General features: G+C 50.3%; 3 protein-coding genes across 5 annotated transcripts; 2 read left to right on the top strand and 1 right to left on the bottom strand.

Moving 5' to 3' along the window:
• The first annotated feature begins 1,516 nt into the window (after positions 1 to 1,516).
• Tmem262 (transmembrane protein 262) lies at positions 1,517 to 3,012 on the top strand. Of its 2 annotated transcripts, none has more exons than XM_042676533.1 (3): positions 1,517 to 2,479; positions 2,584 to 2,660; positions 2,787 to 3,012. In XM_042676533.1, the coding sequence occupies exons 1-3, from the start codon at positions 2,306 to 2,308 to the stop codon at positions 3,010 to 3,012; spliced, it is 477 nt and encodes a 158-aa protein (XP_042532467.1). In that variant the 5' UTR covers positions 1,517 to 2,305. The 2 variants fall into 2 exon arrangements, with proteins under 2 accessions (XP_042532467.1, XP_042532466.1); XM_042676532.1 differs by having other exon boundaries at positions 2,584 to 2,683; positions 2,787 to 2,863.
• Zfpl1 (zinc finger protein like 1) lies at positions 2,937 to 7,982 on the bottom strand. Of its 2 annotated transcripts, none has more exons than XM_042676529.1 (8): positions 7,821 to 7,982; positions 7,386 to 7,495; positions 6,988 to 7,099; positions 4,405 to 4,598; positions 4,224 to 4,296; positions 4,004 to 4,168; positions 3,737 to 3,854; positions 2,937 to 3,378 (listed from the first exon to the last, which is right to left on the bottom strand). In XM_042676529.1, the coding sequence occupies exons 2-8, from the start codon at positions 7,485 to 7,487 to the stop codon at positions 3,192 to 3,194; spliced, it is 951 nt and encodes a 316-aa protein (XP_042532463.1). In that variant the 5' UTR covers positions 7,488 to 7,495; positions 7,821 to 7,982; the 3' UTR covers positions 2,937 to 3,191. The 2 variants fall into 2 exon arrangements, with proteins under 2 accessions (XP_042532463.1, XP_042532464.1); XM_042676530.1 differs by having other exon boundaries at positions 2,938 to 3,378; positions 4,004 to 4,150; positions 7,821 to 7,981.
• Positions 7,983 to 8,123: 141 nt separating this feature from the next.
• On the top strand, positions 8,124 to 16,349 carry LOC122105015 (sororin-like). Its single transcript, XM_042676104.1, has 6 exons — positions 8,124 to 8,253; positions 8,474 to 8,565; positions 8,644 to 8,709; positions 8,789 to 8,824; positions 15,048 to 15,470; positions 15,655 to 16,349. Exons 1-6 carry the CDS (start codon positions 8,208 to 8,210, stop codon positions 15,733 to 15,735), a joined length of 744 nt encoding a protein of 247 aa, XP_042532038.1. The 5' UTR covers positions 8,124 to 8,207; the 3' UTR covers positions 15,736 to 16,349.
• Positions 16,350 to 18,200: the final 1,851 nt, after the last annotated feature.

The raw sequence follows: 18,200 nt of genomic DNA, 5'->3' as shown, positions 1-18,200 counted from the left end.
TAGCTCTTCAGCTAAAGCTAGTCCTCTGCCACTTTGTTGTGCTGAGGGATTGAACCCAGGGCCTCAGGCATGCAAGGCAAGCGCTCTACCACTGAGCCATCTTCCCAGCCCCTCCTCTGCCACTTTGAACCACAGTACCACTTCCAGTTTTCTGGTGGTTTATTGAAGATAAGAGTCTCGTAGACTTTCCTGCCCGGGCTGGCTTTGAACCATGATCTTCAGATCTCAGCCTCCTGAGTAGCTAGTATTGCAAGCATGAGCTATTGACACCTGGCTAGTTTTTAATGTTTTAACATTTAGACATAAAAAATTAGGCATGGATATGTACATCTGGGCTTATGACTTACTACATTAGTGAAAGGGTCACCTCTGTAGAGGAAAAGTTACAGGAAGATTTAGGTCGTCCCCAGTCTGCGGGTGGTCTTTTTCCTTACAATTCATATGTTACTTGAATCATATGTGAAATAACACTGAGTTGAGAAAATTCATCTGTATTTAAATGAGAGTTCAGAGGCAAACACTTGATGGCTAGACACTGGGGCATCATCCCTTTAGAGTGAACTAATGTTTCATTACTTTAACAAAATACCTAAAGTGGGCTACTTTATAGTTTATTGTGGATGCTGGAAGTCCAAATAGCACAGGCTTTGTCAAGGACCCCTTCCATGACATCATACTACCTGTGCACCTCTTAATCTATGTGGTCTCCTAAAGCCACCAAGATTCAACCATAGGGCTGTTACCCAAATGTTCTAATCCAGTCACTTCCTTAAGACTTCTCTTCTAAACATCATAGCCCAATTAATGTGAGACTTTGGAGATTATAGTGCTGTACAGGTCAGGGGACAAACCAGATATTCAACCGTAGCTTAGCTTTGTAGTATAGTGTTTGCCTGGCATGCTCAAGGCCCTGAGTTCCATTCCTAGTCCCCAAATGAGTGAACTGGACCCTAATGATAAGGTTAGTATGAGGGGGCTGAGGAAGTGTTCTGACTGATGGCAGAGTGGGGCAGTGATTGCAGAATCTAATTCTGCTGTTCAGGAGGAGACTTCTTTCCTACTTCATTCCCAGGAACTTATGTGTCCCTATACATCATGCCATTTTCTGCCTTCTGTTGACTGCCTTGGAGTTCACAAGTCTATAAAGGAAATTTCCTTCTTCCTGGTTTGTATCTGTCCCTGCTGTCCAGCTTTGGGTAGGATGAATCTTCAGAGTGGACTCACTGTGGCTCACTGGCTCTGAAAGCCCAAGTAAAACAATCTACCTGCATCAAGAATAAAACAGGCAGCTGGGTGCTGGTGGCTCATGCCTGTAACCCTAGCTACTCGGGAGGCTGAGATCTGAGGATCGTGGTTCAAAGCCAGTCTGGGCAGGAAAGTCTGTGAGACTCATGTCCAATTAACCACCAGAAAACTGGAAGTAGCCCTGTGGCTCAAGTGGTACAGAGCTTGGCTTGAGCTGAAGAGCTCAGGGAAAGCGCCCAGGCCCAGAGTTCAAGCCCCATGACTGACAAAAGCAAAAACAAACAAAAAAAAAATAGGCTTAAAGCCAGCATCCTTCACGTTCTCATGGGACCCCTGGTGTGATGGACGTATGCACACAGAAAAGGCTGAGAATCTGGAGATAGAGGGAGGGAAAAGCTGGCCAGCACTGGTCCTAAGGAACACTTGGGGAAAGGATGGAAAAGCCATACCTAGGGAGTGAACTGCGGAGGGAGAGGCATAGCGGTGTGAGGACAGTGGATAATATATTGTTTCTTCTTTCCCCTGAGTTCTACCCCAATAGGGATAATCTGGGATTTGGTACAAATCTCTCACCCGAGCATGCCTTGTGTTCTCCACCTGGGTCCTAGTCTCACCTGCCCACCACTTGCTGCAGCCCTGGATCTGGTCACCCTCAATGTTTCTAAGCTCCTCCTGCATCCATACAAGGAGCCCATGCTTCCTTTGCAGGGTTGCTGAGACTCCACAACATGCAGAGGGTAGGCTGCCACGGCTGCCACCTCCTCGCCAACACCACGAGTCCCCACGGGTCTGTTCTACCGGAGTTCTCCCAGCCACGCACGAGGCACTCCACAATCCAGAGCACTCCCGGCCACCCATGATGCACTCTGGTTGTTTGCTAGAATCAGATGGTGTTCTAGAATCTTGGCTCCTCCATCCAATGTTCTCCTGGCTCTGGAATCCCATTGCTACTCCAGGACAGAAGGGCAGGGTTTTGCTGCGTTTTTCCTGGAAAGTGCCTGCTTCCTTCAGTTTTCCGCCAGACTTGTGTCCCCACTGAGGGTGGTGCACTGAGGACGCTATGCGGTGGCGGGACCGCTTCGCTGTGCTCTACTTTCCACAAGGAATGTCGCTCAGTGCGGTTGCCCTGGGGCTCTTCTTCATCCACCTGAGTGTCTTTGCCAGTGACTTGAACAACTTTTACTTCACCCACCACTACGACCGCATGAGCTTCCAGTACACAATCGTCCTGATCGTAGGCCGGGCAGCAGCAGAGGGGCTGGCAGGGGTGGGGGTGGGGGTGGATGGAAACTTGCCCGTTGTGTCAGGGGCCTGCTCTCCTATTGGGTTGGCCTACAGTTCTCCCATGTGATCAGCATCTGCTGGGCTGCTATGGGGTCACTCTTTGCAGAGATGACAGACAACAAGAATTTCCAGTGGTTTGCCATGATCAGCCTGAGTGAGTTGGTGGGGGTGGGGATGGGTAGGGGGACACTAGTATGAGGGCCAGTCTTGGAACCCTGAGAAGTGTTGGGATTTTATGGGTCCTCTCCTCTACTTAGTGCTCAATGGAATCATGTTCTTCAACCGTCTGTCTCTGGAGTTTCTGTCCATCCAATACCGGGAGGAGAACCACTGAGGCCTGGGGACAGGGCTGAAAGAAGGGAGAAGAAAAGGCTGCTTGGGTGGCTTTTTTTTTTTTTTTTAAATAAAGTCTGTTTTTATTTGCACCTGTTGGTCCTTCAAGGGGTGGGTGGGAGGCTGGAGACTCAGGGGGAGGCAGGTTAAGACAAAAGCTTGACCTATGGGACTCCAGGCCCAGCCTGAACACACTCCGGTAGGCTTGGTCTGGGCCTGGGATCTTAGTGTCTCAGGCTAGAGGGAGTCGAGCAAAGAAGAGCCCCAGGCCTTCCGGCCTTCCCTCCTCAGGACCCCAGGTCCTAGGTTGGCCCAGCCACAGCAAGAACTCAGGAGGGCCCCACACGGATGTGAGGGTTCATGAGTGGGTCCAGATTGGGATCGCTGTCAGCTGCAGCCCGACCCAGGCGGGACATGAGGGCCAGGAGGGCCAGGAAGCCCAGAAGTCCCAGCAGTAGAAGCAGCCCGGCCCGCTGAAGAAGGGTCAGTGGTCGCTTCCGGGATCCAGCCCGGCTCCTAGGAGGGAATGAGGAGAAAGTGAGGTCAGGCCCACGCCCCCAGCAGCCCTATGGCACCATCCTTGGGCTTGGTGTCATAGGCATGACCCACCATTCAGGGGACTATGCAGCTCAAACCAGGCACACAACTGTTCTGAAAACTGCAATGCATCAGGCACCGGGAATAGTTACAAAGATCAGAAGGTGATCAGAAGGCAAGGAGGAGCCTTGAGGCCAAATCTCCCATAGGAGGCAAAGATACAGCTCAGCTGAGGCCTAGGATACCATGAGTGCTCAGAGCAAGTGCCACTGGCATGCACTAGCCTCAGGCCTCTCCTCCACTTCCTGGCATCCCACCTCGCCTGACGCCTCTGTACCTGAGCAGCTGTGCCAGCCAGCCCAGGGCAGGCCGGCGGCGGTATTTGTCATCATCACAATCCCCATGGAGGCCTGATGCTCGGTTGTCATCCCGTGTGTCATACACCTTCCGAGGGGCTGCAGGGGTGAAGACACCAGCATTAGCAGGCTCAGGGCCCTGGATAGGGGGGATCTCCCAGCCTTCCCAGCTTTAGAGAACCTCTTGGCATTGTGGGAAGGAAATGGCTGTGAGTGAGGAAGAGTCCCTCTAAGTGGGGGCGGCTCACCATGAGACAAGGGCTCTGGACTGTCCATGTGTATGACTGTGTGCTGCTCCAGTCGGCTGGGAGAAGGAGGGGGCCGAGGAGCCTGGTTGTAGAAGGCTGGGGCGGCAGGAGTACTGTCTCGCTCCTCTTGTCTGGGAGGACTGGAGGCTGGGGGCAGGGAGAGAGCTGTCAGAGGAACAGGGAGGCAAGAGCCCAGGAAGCAAGTAGAGGCTCTACTTACCATTAAAGCTGGACCAGTCAGAGAAGTCGGAAGAATTGAGGGGTTCGGGTTCTGGGCTTGCCACCTCATCAATCTGGAGAAAAGAGTTTGGGTCACTAGCCTACCCAGTGCTCCCCTACCCATCCATCAGGCTCAGGTGAGGCCCAAGGTCAACAGACGATCAGACAGATAGGACTCTCACCAGAGGGAGGCCCAGTCCTGCTCGGGCCCAGTTGACTGTGGCCAGCTTCTCTCTCAGTGCAGAGGCCACAGGGCCAGCCACGTTGGCTGGGGGGAAGATGGGGCCATTGCAGGTGGGACACTGGTAGCCAGCAGGCGCTGTGTTTCGGGGAAGCTGAGCAGCACGTTCATTGAGGCAGGCCCAGTGGAAGAGATCTTAGGATCCGTAGAGTAAGGGAGGAGAGACATGAAGAAGAGTCTCTTCAGGCCCCTGGCCAGCAGTGGCCCCAACCAATTTCAGGAATGAATGGATACAAACACATGCCCAGGGCCTCTCTTTCCCCTCCTCAATCCAGGTCCATTTTATCAGTGTTCCTTGAGGCTTAATTTATTTATTTTTTGGCAGTACTCAGGGTCTTGCATTGTCTGTCAGGTGTCCTACCACTTGAGCCACACTCCCTTTTGCTATTTGTTTTTCAGATAGAGTCTCAAGCTTTTGCCTGGGCCAGCCTTGCCACAATCTTCCTACCTCTTTACTAAGTAATCAAGATAGGTGCAATGAAACTGGCCATTCCGCAAGCGGTAAATAGGAAAATGCCTTTCAGAGTCCCTCTCTAGGCCTGCACTCATCACAACCTTTGGACTAATGACTAATTAATAATTCTTTCATTAAAGGTTCCTAAATACACACACAAACACACATGTCCATACACATACCCCTAGGCCCAAATGTTTTTGTGCTTATAAATACATAAACACATGCTTCATTCCCTAGATCTCCACTACACCCATATACTTTTGTATGCATAGCAGTATTTCTACGTTTGTTACCAGTAAGCCCTGTTACCTATGTGTTATCCTTGCATGTGCACAACACACTTGCATTCCCACGTTCATATACACATTTGCCCATTCACTAACCCACACATACTAATGAACACATAGGACACAATGCACATTAAATTAAATCCATGATAGTATATATGTTTTCTCAAATTGAGAAAGCAGGGCTGGGAAGGTGGCTCAGTGGTAGAGCACTTCCCTTGCATGCATGAGGCCCTGGGTTCGAATCCTTACTATCACATACATAGAAAAAGCTGGAAGTGGTGCTGTGGCTCAAGTGGTAGAGTGCTAGCCTTGAGGTAAAGAGCTGAGGGACAGTGCCCAGGCCCAGAGTTCAGGCCCCACGACTGGACCCAAGGAAAAAAAAAAAAAATTGAGAAAGCATTCATGCAGCTGCCTCTGTTGCACCAGCTACAATTAAAAACAACAACAACAACAACAACAAAAAACTGTAATCCTAGCTGCTCAGGAGGCTCAGACCTGAGGATTGCAGTTCAAAGCCAGCCTGGGCAGGAAGGTCCGTGAGACTCTTATCTCCAATTACTCACAGAAAAAGCCAGAAATGGCACTGTAGCTCAAGTGGTAGCGGGCTGGTCTTGAGCAAAAGGAGCCCAGGCCCAGAGTTCAAGCCTCAAGACTGGCAAAAAAAAAAAGATGTTGAAGCCAGGCACTAGTGGCTCATGTATGTAATCCTAGCTGCTCAGGAGGTTGAAATTTGGAAGATCTTGGTTTGATCCTCTATTTCCAAAATAACCAGCTAAAAATCAGGAGTGAAGGCCTGGCTCAAGTAGTAAAATAACAGCCCAGCAAGTATAACTCCTGAGTTCAAACCCCACAGCTGAAATGAAGCTAAGGCTCTTATACTAGCTTCAGGTCAAGTTCATGCCATATGTGACTGTTGACTCCCTTCAGCTAACTTTTTTTGGTGTCTGTGTTGGTCCTGGGGCTTGAACTAAGGGCCTAGGCACTGTCCCTGAGCTTTTTTGCTCAAGGCTAGCATCCTATCACTTGAGGAACAGCTCAACTTCTAGCTTTTTTGGCTTTTAATTGGAAATGAGAATCTTATGGACTTTCCTGAGCAGACTGGCTTCAAACTGTGATCCTCAGATCTCAACCTCCTGAGTAGCTAGGATTACAGGTGTGAGCCACTGGTGCCCAGCTCTTTAGCTAACTTTTACATGGGAAACTCCTATTTAGTCTTAGACTCAGCAACAAGACCTGAAAGCTCCAGGGGCATGGCTAGCTATTTCACAAAGTCAGTTCATGGCTAAAACCATCTCCACAAGTCTGACTGGCTCTGGAACTGGCAGGGAAAGATGTAATAGCTTTATTCTTAAGAAAGCCACTAAGGCTTAGAAATGGAAAATGAGTTACCTAAGTTTCTACAGCAGGAAAGTGACCTTAAAGGAACAGAATGGGGCATTTGTCTGGGAATGTGGCTTAGCAGTAGAGTACTTGCCTAGCATGCATGAAGCCCTGGGTTTGATTCCTCAGTAGCATGTAAACAAAAAAGGCCAGAAGTGGTGCTGTGGCTCAAGTGGTAGAGTGCTAGCCTTGAGCAAAAGAAGCTCAGGGATAGTGCCAGGCCCTGAGTTCAAGCCCTAGGACTGGCAAAAAAAAAAAAAAAAAAGAATCTGGGGGTAGCGGGTGTGTCTGGTCTTCAGGCTTGAAAGATTGTCCCACCGCTAGAGGGGACCTGAAAACCAGTCACCACACTGTTTCCTGGGACCATGCTGATCCCTGCGGGGTAGCTAGGTCTCACCATAGCAGATGAGGCGTGTTGTCTCCCGGCTGGCCAGCGGTGTGTTGCATAGGTGGCAATTAGGGTTGTAGTCACTATCTTGGAGCCACTGCAAGTAGGACTGGATGATGCACTGGAGTAGGAGAGAAATGTCACAACTGGAGCCCCAGCTCCTCCCTACCACTACAAGGTTCAACTGCCTCTTATATAACAAAAGACACATCCTTTGGTTTACTGAGCACCTACTGTGTTCTAAGACTGTCTTACGGGCTGGGGATGTAAGCAGTCAGCAAAATCAACTAAGCTCTAGCTCCTGTGGAGCTTACATTCAAGTGCACGGCACCTCTCATGGACTTGGAGGAAGCCAATGATGCCAGCCCACCCAATGCTCTGCTCGGTCGTTGTCCTAAATGTCTCACCTTGGCGTGGTTGGCTACCAGGCAGTGCTCGCAGACGTTGACTCGATGTTCGAAGCAGAACAGGTTGGTCACTTTTCTCTTGGGGCACTTGCAAAGTCCCATGACCGACCCTGGGGAATGGGCTTGAGTTGGTAGGAAGCCAGGTTCTACTGGCTGCCACTTCGTTCTCACCCACTCAGTTCGTTTCCACTTCTAACTTCCCAAGACGACGTCTCATTCTCCCCTAGGCCAAATTCCAGCCCCCTGCCCCAACCCACGTAGAGCCCCGCCCCCTGCACAAATCCAGCCTCCGGTGTCTCCACATTCTTCCAGCACCCAGCCCCGGGCCTGGCCTCTCCGAAACCACCGGCCCCGCCCCTAGGGGCCCTCCTGGGCCCCACCCCCTCGAGCCCCGCCCCTCCGCCCGACAGACCCCCCCCCCATTCTTCGTCTTACTGATCTGCCGCACCACCCGTCCCGATGGGCGCGAGCGCCGGTTCGAGGGGCGGACGGACAGGGACTGCGTTCAGCCGTAGCTCTAACTCTGCCTCCCACAGCTCTGGCCGCTCGGATTATCTCCGCTGCCACGTCTCTTCCGGGTGCGGCGCGCGGAGATGACGCCATCGAACCCCTGGCCACGCCCCCCGCTGACGCCAGACGTGGGGTGGGTAAATAAAATGAGCGTCCTAGCGTCGCGGTCTTCCTGTCTGTCGTCACTTCCGCTTCCTCCCCATCTGGGCGGGTAATTTGAACGTTTTCGGCAGCAGCCGTCGCAGAAGCTCGTCCTCCTTCCCCTGCGCGAGCGGGTGTTGGCCGCGGCGGTGATCTAGACCGGCGGCAGATATGTCTTCGAGGCGAACGCGGTCCGGAGGGGCCTCTCAAAGTTCCGGTAAGCGGAGGGGCCCAGCCGTTTGGGGAACACACGCGCCTTCCCCTGCCGCCGAAGGAAACTTGTCTCTCCGGAGATGGCGCTCCGCCCCTCCCCCAGAGCTTGGTTGGAAACCTCTTGCCTTTTCCAAAATTTGTCTCTAGACTCTAGGATATAGAATATTCTCCTCTCTGACACACACACACACGAGCATTTCTTCCCCCCCCCTTCCCTTTTTTAGAGTCTAAGACCGCATCTCCTAAGCCCGTGCGCAAGTCCCAGCGGAAATCAGGTTCCGATCTCCCGAAGGTCCTTCCTGAAATCTGGCAGAAGGTGAGTTGTTCAAGGTTTCTTGACTACTGCCCTAGAGCCCGGACTAATGTAAATCTCATGATCGCTCCTCTTTCCCAGGCTCCTCAAGCAGCTCCAGTCAGAAAGCCCATTGTCTTGAAGAAGATTGTGGCTCATGCTGTAGAGGTGAGGGCTAAGGGAGTGGACTGTCTGGGAGGTCAAGAGTGAGTACCAGCAAATTAATCAATTGCTGTTGTCCCCACAGATCCCAGGGGCCCCCTCGACTCGCAGGAGCCCTAGGGTAAGTTCATTGCCATCTGCTTGGTTGGGGAAGATCCAAGGGTATTCTGGGTGATTACGTTTTCCTAGGAAACTCTTTTGCAATATTCTGAAACAATCTGCCTTTGAACACCCTCGGGCATTTCTAATCTAGGATTATTTCTTGCAGACCTGATTTGTTTGTTCAATTTTGTTTATTTGTTTGGAGGTACTGAAGGTTTTTTTTTTTTTTTGGAGGTACTGAAGTTTGACATCAGGACTTACCTAGGCAGGTTTTTAGCTCTTTTTGCCCTGTGTATTTCTACTATTTTCCATAAAAAGCTGAGTGAGCTATTTCCTAACCATTCTGTACACTGTCTAACCCAGGTTTCTTTTTCCTTCTCTTTTTCTTTTGGCCAGTTCTGAGGCTTGAACTTTGGGCCTGAGTGCAGTCCCTGAGCTTTTTGTTCAAGGTTAATACTCTATCACTTGAGCCACAGGGCCACTTCTGCCTTTTACTGTTTATGTCGTACCGAGGAATCGAACCTGGGGCTTCATGCATGCTAGGCAGGCACTCTACCACTAAGCCATACTCCCAGCCTCTAACCCAGTTTTTAAACTTTGTGTGTGTGTGTGTGTGTGTGCGCGCGCGCGTGCGTGCGTGCGTGCGTGTGCGCGTGCGCGCTAGTCCTGGGGCTTAGACTCAAGGTTTGGGTGCTATCCTTGAGCATTTTTTTGCTCAAGACTAGCACTCTACCATTTGAATCAGAGCTCTACTTCTGCTTTTTTTTTTGGTGGATAATTGGAGATAAATGGCTCACAAGATTTTCCTGCCCAGGCTGGTTATGAACTGCACTGTGAACTACTGGCACCTGGCTCTATCCCAATTTGTTGTTGTTGGTAGTGGTGGTCATGGGACTTGAACTCTGGGCCTGGGCTCTGTCCCTCAGCTCTTCAACTCAAACTGAGCACTACCACTTGAGCCACAGCACCACTTCCAGTTTTCTAGTTGTTTATTGGAGATAAGAGTCTCATGGTCTTCCTGCCCAGGCTGGCTTTGAACCGTGATCCTCAGATCTCAGCCTCCTGAGTAGCTAGGATTACAGGCGTGAGCCACCGGCACCCAGCTTGTTTTTATTTATGGCTGTTAGGAGTTTTGTGCATGGTGGTTTTATAGTTTTAGAACTTGATATTAAGGATGTTTCAGTAGTAGAAAATCTGAAGATTATAATGAATTAGAAATGTTAAGTGATGCAGAAAAATTCCCGAGGCTTACAAATGAGAAAGACATAACCAAGGGGTTGCAACATTGTGTGCTAAGGGTTGTTGTAAGGAAATTCTGGAAGCTCTGATGGTACCTAATCCAGACCAGCTGCTTCATTGGATGTTTCACTAAAGAAGCACATCAGCCGGGTGCCAGTGGCTCACACCTGTAATCCTAGCTACTCAGGAGGCTCAGAGACTCTTAGCTCCAATAAACCACTAGAAAACCGGAAGTGGCGCTGTGGCATCTGATGAAATCTTTGAGATAAGTAAGGGTATTCTGGGCAAAGGAAGCCATGTTGTCAGGGATCTGGAGTCCAAAGAAAAACTGAGGTTTGGTGAGTAGCAATTTGTTAGGTATCTGAAGCCCACCTGGTTAGGAGAGCATGCTAACAGAGAAGATGTGAATGAGTCAGAAAAGCCATGTTGAGGAGCTTGAGTTTCATCCTTGGGCCTATGAGCAGTTTCGAGAGCTATTTTGTTCTCGACCTCCATTGAGAACCCAGGAACCTCCGTGTATGCTCATCAGGTGCTCTATCACTGAGATGCTCCTGACCGGCCTTTGGAATGCTTTAAGCAAGGTAGTGACCAAGTCAAGCTTGAATGTTATGGAAAGAGCCTCCTAGGTACTGTGTGAGTGGCTGGAAAGCTGAGACTACAGATCAGGTAGAAGAATATGATGTCCAGGAATCCTGAAGTGAGATGATGAGAGCCTAAGGTAATAGGCAGGAAGGTGCCCCACTCCCCCTGCTCTCCATACTGCCATCTGATCCGCTGGGCTGCGCTTCAACACACCTTCCCTATGCACCCTTACCCTATCATTGTTAGATTTCTCTGTGGAATTTTCCATAGGCCTTAACATCTGATAGTGTACTAGTTTTCATGTTTGTTGACTTTTCTCTCCTCTCTATGAACCTAAATATCTTGAGAACTAGGACCTCTATCTCCCAGAGTTCAGGCCCCACGACCGACCCTCCCAAAAAAAAAAAAACCCTTAAGGCCAAAATATACCAGACATCAAAGAACAAACAAGGAGGGGCTCACACCTGTCATCCTACTTATTCAAGAGGCAGAAGTCGGAGGTGTAGTTCAAGACCTCCGCCAACAACAACAAAAACCCACAGGACCCTATGTCAAAAAGGAACTAAAAAAAGCAAAAGGGCTAGGGGCCTGGCTCTAGTGGTAAAGCACCTGCCTAACAGGATGAGGCCCCTACATTGCAAAAACAACAAAATACCAGTGTGGCTAAAGTAAGCTTAAAGATGAAGTTATGGGTTGGAGGCTGGTATTACAGGGTGCTTGGTAGGCTACTGGAAAGGAATTTGCTGAGACCAAGGAAGCCAGGCCAAGGCTGTGAATAGTTAAGGTTTATCTGCATGTGGGGTTTAGAGCTTTACATGCTGGCTCCTCAGAACCTCACACTCAGCTCCAAGGTGGAAGGCTGTCCCTTGCTATGGAGTCCAGATCAGCCCTGCTTTCCTCCGCTGGTATCATTACCATGCTGTCTTTTAGTTCCAGTACAGCAATGCTCCTCTCTGGCCCGGCTGCTGGCTGACTCATTCATGTCCCAGGCAGAAGTGTTGGGAGTCTTGAGAGCAGGAGTCTTCACCTGCCTGGCTGACCCTGCTTTTGTCCAACACCCATAGCAGAGTCCCACATGTTGGAGGTGCTCAGTAAGTACTTACTGAATTAACATACAAGAAATCTGACATGGCGCTCTCTGGAGGCCAAGGCACCGTGGAAGCAGGACAAATCCAATGACTCCTGTAGTTTAATACAAGGAGGTAAACTGGTCACCAAAGAAAGACACTTCTAGCCAGGTAATTGCTCACGCCTATAATTCTAGCCACTTGGGAGGCAGAAATTGGAAAAATGTGGTTTGAAGCCAGCATAGGCAAAAAAAAATTTTTTTTTTTGAGACTCCATCTTGACCAATCGCTAGGTACAGATGTGATGGTGTGTGCCTGACATCCTAGCCACACAGGGAAGCACCAGGAGGATCACAGTTCAGGCCAGCATAAAGCAACATCCTATCTAAAAAACCAACACAAAAAGGGGCTGGAGCCAGGCGCCAGTGGCTCACACCTGTAATCCTAGTTACTCAGGAGGCTGAGATCTGAGGAAATCAGTTCAAAGCCAGCCTGGACAGGAAAGTCCATGAAATTCTTTTTTTTTTTTTTTTTGGGTCCGGTCGTGGGGCCTGAACTCTGGGCCTGGGCGCTGTCCCTCAGCTCTTCAGCTCAAGGCTAGCGCTCTACCACTTGAGCTATAGCGCCACTTCTGGTTTTTTTTCTTATGTGGTGCTGGGGAATCGAACCCAGGGCCTCATGCATTGAAGGCAAGCGCTTTACCACTGAGCCATCTTCCCAGCCCCCGTGAAATTCTTATCTACAATAAACAACCAGAAAACTGGAAGTGGCACTGTAGCTCAAGTGGTAGAGCGCTAGCCTTGAGCTGAAGACCTGAGGGATAGCACTCAAGCCCAGAGTTCAAGCCCCATGACTGACAAAGAAGGGGGGTTGGAAAAGCGGTTCAAGCGGTAGAGTGCCTGCCTAACAAGAGGTTGAAACCAAACTCCAGTACTGCCTCCCCACAAAAAAGGCAGCCAGGTGCGGTGTCTCACACCTGTAATCCTAGCTACTCAGAAGGCTGAGACCTGAGGGTCATGGTTTAAAAAGCTAGCCTGGACAGGAAAGTCCATGAAACTCTTATCTCCAATGAACCACCAGAAAACTGGAAGTGGAGGTATGGCTCAAAGTGATAGAGTGCTAGCTATCCTTGAGAGAAAAAACTCCAGGACAGTGCGGAGGCCAAGTCAAGGTCCACAAACAAAAAAGATGAGAGAGATTTCCTAGCCTCAAGTTTCTGGAGAAATCAGACCTATAGTTCTTAGGAAATGGGATGCTAAACAGAACAGGGCCTCTTGATTACTTTTTGATCATCCTCTACAGCCAAGCAGTCATCCAGATCTAAAAAAAAAAAAAAGGATAACTATGAACTCTGGGCCTGGGCGCTGTCCCTCAGCTCTTCAGCTCAAGGTGAGCGCTCTACCACTTGAGCCACAGTGCCACTTCCAGTTTTCTGAGTGGTTTATTGGAGATAAAGAGTCTCAGGGAGAGCCGGGCGCTGGTGGCTCACGCCTGTAATCCTAGCTACTCAGGAGGCTGAGATCTGAGGATCGAGGTTCAAAGCCAGCCCGGGCAGGAGAGACCATGAAACTCCTATCTCCAATAAACCACCAGAAAACCGGAAGTGGCGCTGTAGCTCAAGTGGTAGAGCGCTCGCCTTGAGCTGAAGAGCTGAGGGACAGCGCCCAGAGTTCAAGCCCCACGACCGACAAAAAAAAAAATTAAAAAAAAAAAAAAGTCTCAGGGAAGCCCGGCAGTGGTTCACGCCTGTAATCCTAGCTATGTAGGAGGCTGAGATCTGAGGATCTCAGTCCAAAGCCAGCCCCAGCTGGGGCAGGAAAGTCCGTGAGACTCTCATCTCCCATAAACCACTAGTAAACCGGAAGTGGCGCTGTAGCTTAATGGTAGAGCGCTCACCTTGAGCTGAAGAGCACATGGACAGGGCCCAAGCCCAGAGTTCAAGCCCCACGACCGACTGACCAAAAAAGAGTCTCAGGGACTTTTCTGCCCCCGGCTGGCTTTGAACCATGATCCTCAGATCTCAGCCTCCTGAGTAGCTAGGATTACAGGCGTGAGCTACCAGTACTTGGCTGTTTTTGTTATTTTTGTCAGTACTAGCTAGGCCTTGCATTCAGGACCTGGACCCTTAGCTTCTTCTTTGTTCAAGGCTAGCACTCTTGCCACTTGAGCCACAGCTCCACTTCCAGCTTTTTGCTGGTTAATTGCTGGGAAGATTTTCCTGCCCAGACTAACTTCAAACCTTTGGCAATCTTCCCATCTCAGGCTCCTGAGTAGCAGGGATTATAGGTGGGAGCCCCTGGTGTCCAGCTGGCCTCAAGGTTCTGTACCTCCTATTCCTGCTGTTCCTAATACTTCAGATATCTACACAACCTCTTCCCCAGCTTCATGTTGTAGCTCATATCCCCTTCTCTGTGAGGCCTACAACCCTAACCTCATTTCTCTCTCCTGTTCTGCTTTCTTTTCTCATTTTCCTTATCTGGTTTTCCCCTACTAGAACAAGAAGGGCTGTGGTGCCATGTCTTTTCGGTTGCATTCCCTGCTGTACTCCCAGTGCTCAGTGCAGGACAGACGATGCAGTAGGTACTTAGTGGTGACTGAGTGAACATGTGGAAGAGTCTTTCGCAGCTGCATGACAAAGGGACCATTGAGGGCGAGTCTAGGAACAGAGCAAATGGTTGTTGAGCTGGTATAGAAGATAATTAGGGAGCTCATGTGAGCTAGTGAGAGGGGGTACTGGGCACATGTGTCACAAGTAGATTCTGCAAGAGCAATCTCCTTTCTTTTCCTTTCTCTCTCTCTCTTTTTTCTTTTTTTTGTCAGTCATGGGGCCTGAATTGGGGGCCTGGGCACTGTCCCTCAGCTCTTCAGCTCAAGGCTAGTGCTCTACCACTTGAGCCATAGCACCACTTCTGGCTTTTTCTGCTTATGTGGTACAGGAGGAATCGAACCCAGGCCTCATGCATGCAAGGCAAGCACTCTACCCCTGAGCCACCTTTCCAGCCCCTCTTCTTTCTTTTTGTGTGTGCTGGTACTTGGGCTTGAACTCATGGCCAGAGTTCTCTCCTTAGCTTTTTACTCAAGGCTGGCGCTCCATGACTTGAGCGATACCTCTACTTCTGGTTATTTGAGGTTTTTATTGCTGGTTAATTAGAGGTATGAGTCTTTTGGACTTTTCTGCCTAGGTTGGTTTCAAACTGTGATCCTCAGATCTTAGCCTCCTGAGTAGCTAGGATTACAGGTGTGAGTAACCAGACTGCAGTCTTTATCCTTTTACCCCTCAATCTCCTCGGGCCTTGTTGGGAGGGAGTGGTCTGGCTGTATAACATGGAGGCATTCTCTCCTTTCCTGGTACAGATTGCCTTTTTCTTGGAGAAAGAGAATAACCCTCCTTGCCAAGAGACAACTAAGGAGGACCTCTTCAGTATCAATCCTGTCCCCATGACCCCGAACACCACACCTGTGCTGACCACCCTGAACGTCATCAGCTCTGTCCACCAGCAAGAACTAGATGCTAGAGATACGGAAATGTCAAAGAAAGTCAGGCGATCCTACAGCCGCCTGCAGACCCCTGGCTCCACCTCCACACCTGGCTGCCGGTCCTGCTTTGGCTTTGATAGCCTTGAAGACTTGTCTGGAGTCTCACCCGTGGTGTGTTCAAAAATAACTGACATCTCCAAGGCCCCTGCCAAGCCGCTGATCCCAGACCCAACACTCCCTGGAATTTCTCCCCCTGTCGTGAAGGAGAAACGGAAGAAGAAAAAGGTGCCTGAGATCTTGGTGAGTGAGGGCCGGGCCTTCTCTGCATCAGACATGTCCTTGTGGGAGGATGCACAGGGACAGGGCTTAGCTCTGGCTCTTGGGCGAAGGCAACACCTTCAGGATGTGGGTGACATGCTTCAGCCAACATGGCCGCCCTCTTCATTCACTTGCCCCATTTCTCTTCCCCTCCCCTCCCTCTCAGAAATCGGAGCTGGATGAATGGGCTGCAGCCATGAATGCTGAGTTTGAAGCTGCTGAGCAGTTTAATCTCCTGGTTGAATGAAATGAAGTGGGGGTAAACTGGTCAGACTCTCCCTTCCCTTCTGTATATACTTCCCTTTCAGTGGAAAAGACACCTGGCATCCCCTCTGTTGGCTTTGCTAGCTTTTAGGTGCCTCTCTGAGAAGCCTGTCTGTCTTGCCTCTCAGGGAAACTGTCTTGGTTTCAGAACTGGGCCCTGGTTGGAGCTGATTTCTCTCAGCAGTGTCCTGACCAGTCCTGCTGTCCTTCCTACTGCTCCAGCCTGGATATGAGAGGCTACCTCTGCTCTTAAGTAGACGTGGTTGCTCAAACCAGCCCAGACAGAAACAGGCCCCAAGAGGATGACCAGCTTCCGGCTGTCTCTAGTTGCTCTCTATTGGTGGCAGTGGTACTAGCCTGGAGCTGTTCTATATAAAGAGGTTTGGGATTCAATTCTGTGGATAATCCCAAGAGAGAATGCTGGGAGACAGTTCTGCTCATCAGGAAGAAGATAGATATTGAGCCCACAGAGCCCAAGTTCTAAGGGAACCTTGGCTGGGTTTCAGACTGTAAATACTTCCTAGTAGGAACTATGGTTTTGGTTTTGGGTTTTGGGTTTTGTTTTGTTTTGTTTTTATTGGTTACAGGGCTGTCCCTGAGTTCTTGCTCAAGACTAGCGCTCTGCCACTCTGAGCCACATTGCCACTTCCGGTTTCCTGGTGATTCATTGGAGATAAGAATCTCATGGACTTTGCTGCCTGGAGTGGCTTTGAACCATGACCCTCAGATCTCAGCCTCCTGAGTAGCTAGGATTACAGATGTGAGCCACTGGCACCCAGTAGGAGCTGTGTATCATACATCTGTATTCTGGTATTGAGCTTTTGCAAATGCCAGACTGGTGGAACACTGCTGCTAGGGACAAAGGGTGCCACTGGGTGCCATGGACTCCCTGTGCACTGGAAGCTGAGGCTTGGCTCTTGGCTGGTCCCTTGCGTAAGGGCAGGAGTCACCCATTTTTGTCACCCACCTCTTGTTTCTTTTTCTTTTTTGGCTATTCCTAGGGCTTGAACTCAGCCTGGGCACTGTCCCTGAGCCTCTTTTGTGCTCAAGGCTAGCACTCTACCACTTGAGCTACAGAGACACTTCCAGCTTTTTCTGAGTAGTTTATTGAAGATGAGTCTCGGACATTCCTGCCTGGGCTGGCTTCAAACCAAGATCCTCAAATCTCAGCCTCCTGAGTAGCTAGGATTACAGGTGTGAGACACCGGCACCTGGCTCCACTTCTGTTTCTTACAAATAAGCTACCTAGAGTCCTGGGAATGAGGATCCAAAGGTCACAGTGCCACCAACATTTTACAGTGACACTAGTAAACTTCCAAGCAGCTCTCCAGATGCCAGGAAGCTGCAAGGCTGATGGTGACTTTCACATTGAGCTTCCTTGTGTTCGGTGGGACCCCTGCCTAGGCAAGTGCTAGGAGTAGAAATGGGGTGGGGGTGGGGGGCAGGCTATCGCATTGTCTCTGGGGAATTGTCGCCACCACTCGTTTTCCTCAATTCTATTGGAAAGTTCTCTGTGTCCCCTGACTCCCACCATATCCATGCAGCTGCACTTTTGGTTTGCAACTTCACAGAAGTAGAAACTGAAGAGCGGGGGAGGGGCCGGAGGGGTACCAGCCTGGTGGGCACTGCTGGAGCCATCTCTGAGGCCTGGACTGTCCATTCAACGCCATCCTCTGTCTGGCTCTGCAAGCAAGTCTCCTGGCCAGAGTGAGGCAAGATGTCCTTGACTAGACCATAGTGGAGGAGCCCTGGTCCTCGACTGACGGGGTGGGACTTGGGAGTCCAGGAGTGGATCTCACCCCGTCCCAGAGGAACTGACCTTGCGGTGGAGGAGAACACGGGTTTTGTTTTGATTAAAGAGTTTCTCTGCTCATAGACTGCTTGTTTCATTGGGTGGAAGCCAGCATGGACAGTGTAAAGCCCAGGATGCCCAGCCTTCTTTAAGCCACATTACTGAAGCCGTCCCTTTGCCCTGGTCCATCCTTCCCCACTCTTAGATCTGTTTCTTCTCTAATCATTTGGGCCATCCTAGGAAGGACTGCCTGGATAGGAAAGAAACTGGGTTTGATTGTGGCTGCTAAGCCATCTCCTACCCTGGGGAGAGGTGTGCCACCAAATTCCCTGCAGAGCCAGCTCTGCTGCCTCCGCTTTCTTGGAAGGAGCCTGTGGCCCATGCTGTGGCTTAGCCTGGCTTCAGCACAGGAGTGAGTGTTGCGGGGGCCTCTAGGAGCTGCTCAGAGATGCCAGTTCCTGCCAATTCTCCCACTTGGTCTGTGGTGACCCCACCCCTTTGTCCTTTGGATGTGGGGCTAGAACTCAGGACCTAGGCACTCTCCTTGAGCTCTTTTGCCTAAGGCTAGCACTGTACTACTTGAAGCCACAGTTCTGCCATTTTGAGCCATGGTTCCACTTCCATTTTTCTGACGGTTTATTGGAGATAAGAGTCTC

This window comes from Dipodomys spectabilis, unplaced genomic scaffold (genome assembly GCF_019054845.1).
Source record: "Dipodomys spectabilis isolate Male_0828 unplaced genomic scaffold, ASM1905484v1 ptg000030l, whole genome shotgun sequence".
Taxonomy (NCBI): domain Eukaryota; kingdom Metazoa; phylum Chordata; class Mammalia; order Rodentia; family Heteromyidae; genus Dipodomys; species Dipodomys spectabilis.
The sequence above is the reverse complement of the archived record's forward strand: the minus strand, read 5'-3'. Positions and strand labels throughout refer to the sequence as shown.

Bases quoted from the DNA above. Each gene is read 5' to 3' on its own strand.
- Tmem262 (XM_042676533.1), top strand. From the start codon at position 2,306: ATGCGGTGGCGGGACCGCTTCGCTGTGCTCTACTTTCCACAAGGAATG. The intron at 2,480-2,583 runs GTAGGCCGGGCA...GTTGGCCTACAG, and splicing joins AGTACACAATCGTCCTGATC to TTCTCCCATGTGATCAGCAT. The intron at 2,661-2,786 runs GTGGTTTGCCAT...TCCTCTACTTAG, and splicing joins ACAGACAACAAGAATTTCCA to TGCTCAATGGAATCATGTTC.
- Zfpl1 (XM_042676529.1), bottom strand. From the start codon at position 7,487: ATGGGACTTTGCAAGTGCCCCAAGAGAAAAGTGACCAACCTGTTCTGC. The intron at 7,100-7,385 runs GTGAGACATTTA...CTCCTACTCCAG, and splicing joins TGGTAGCCAACCACGCCAAG to TGCATCATCCAGTCCTACTT. The intron at 4,169-4,223 runs GTAAGTAGAGCC...TTCCTCTGACAG, and splicing joins TGACTGGTCCAGCTTTAATG to CTCTCTCCCTGCCCCCAGCC.
- LOC122105015 (XM_042676104.1), top strand. From the start codon at position 8,208: ATGTCTTCGAGGCGAACGCGGTCCGGAGGGGCCTCTCAAAGTTCCG. The intron at 8,710-8,788 runs GTGAGGGCTAAG...TTGTCCCCACAG, and splicing joins TTGTGGCTCATGCTGTAGAG to ATCCCAGGGGCCCCCTCGAC. The intron at 8,825-15,047 runs GTAAGTTCATTG...TTCCTGGTACAG, and splicing joins CGACTCGCAGGAGCCCTAGG to ATTGCCTTTTTCTTGGAGAA.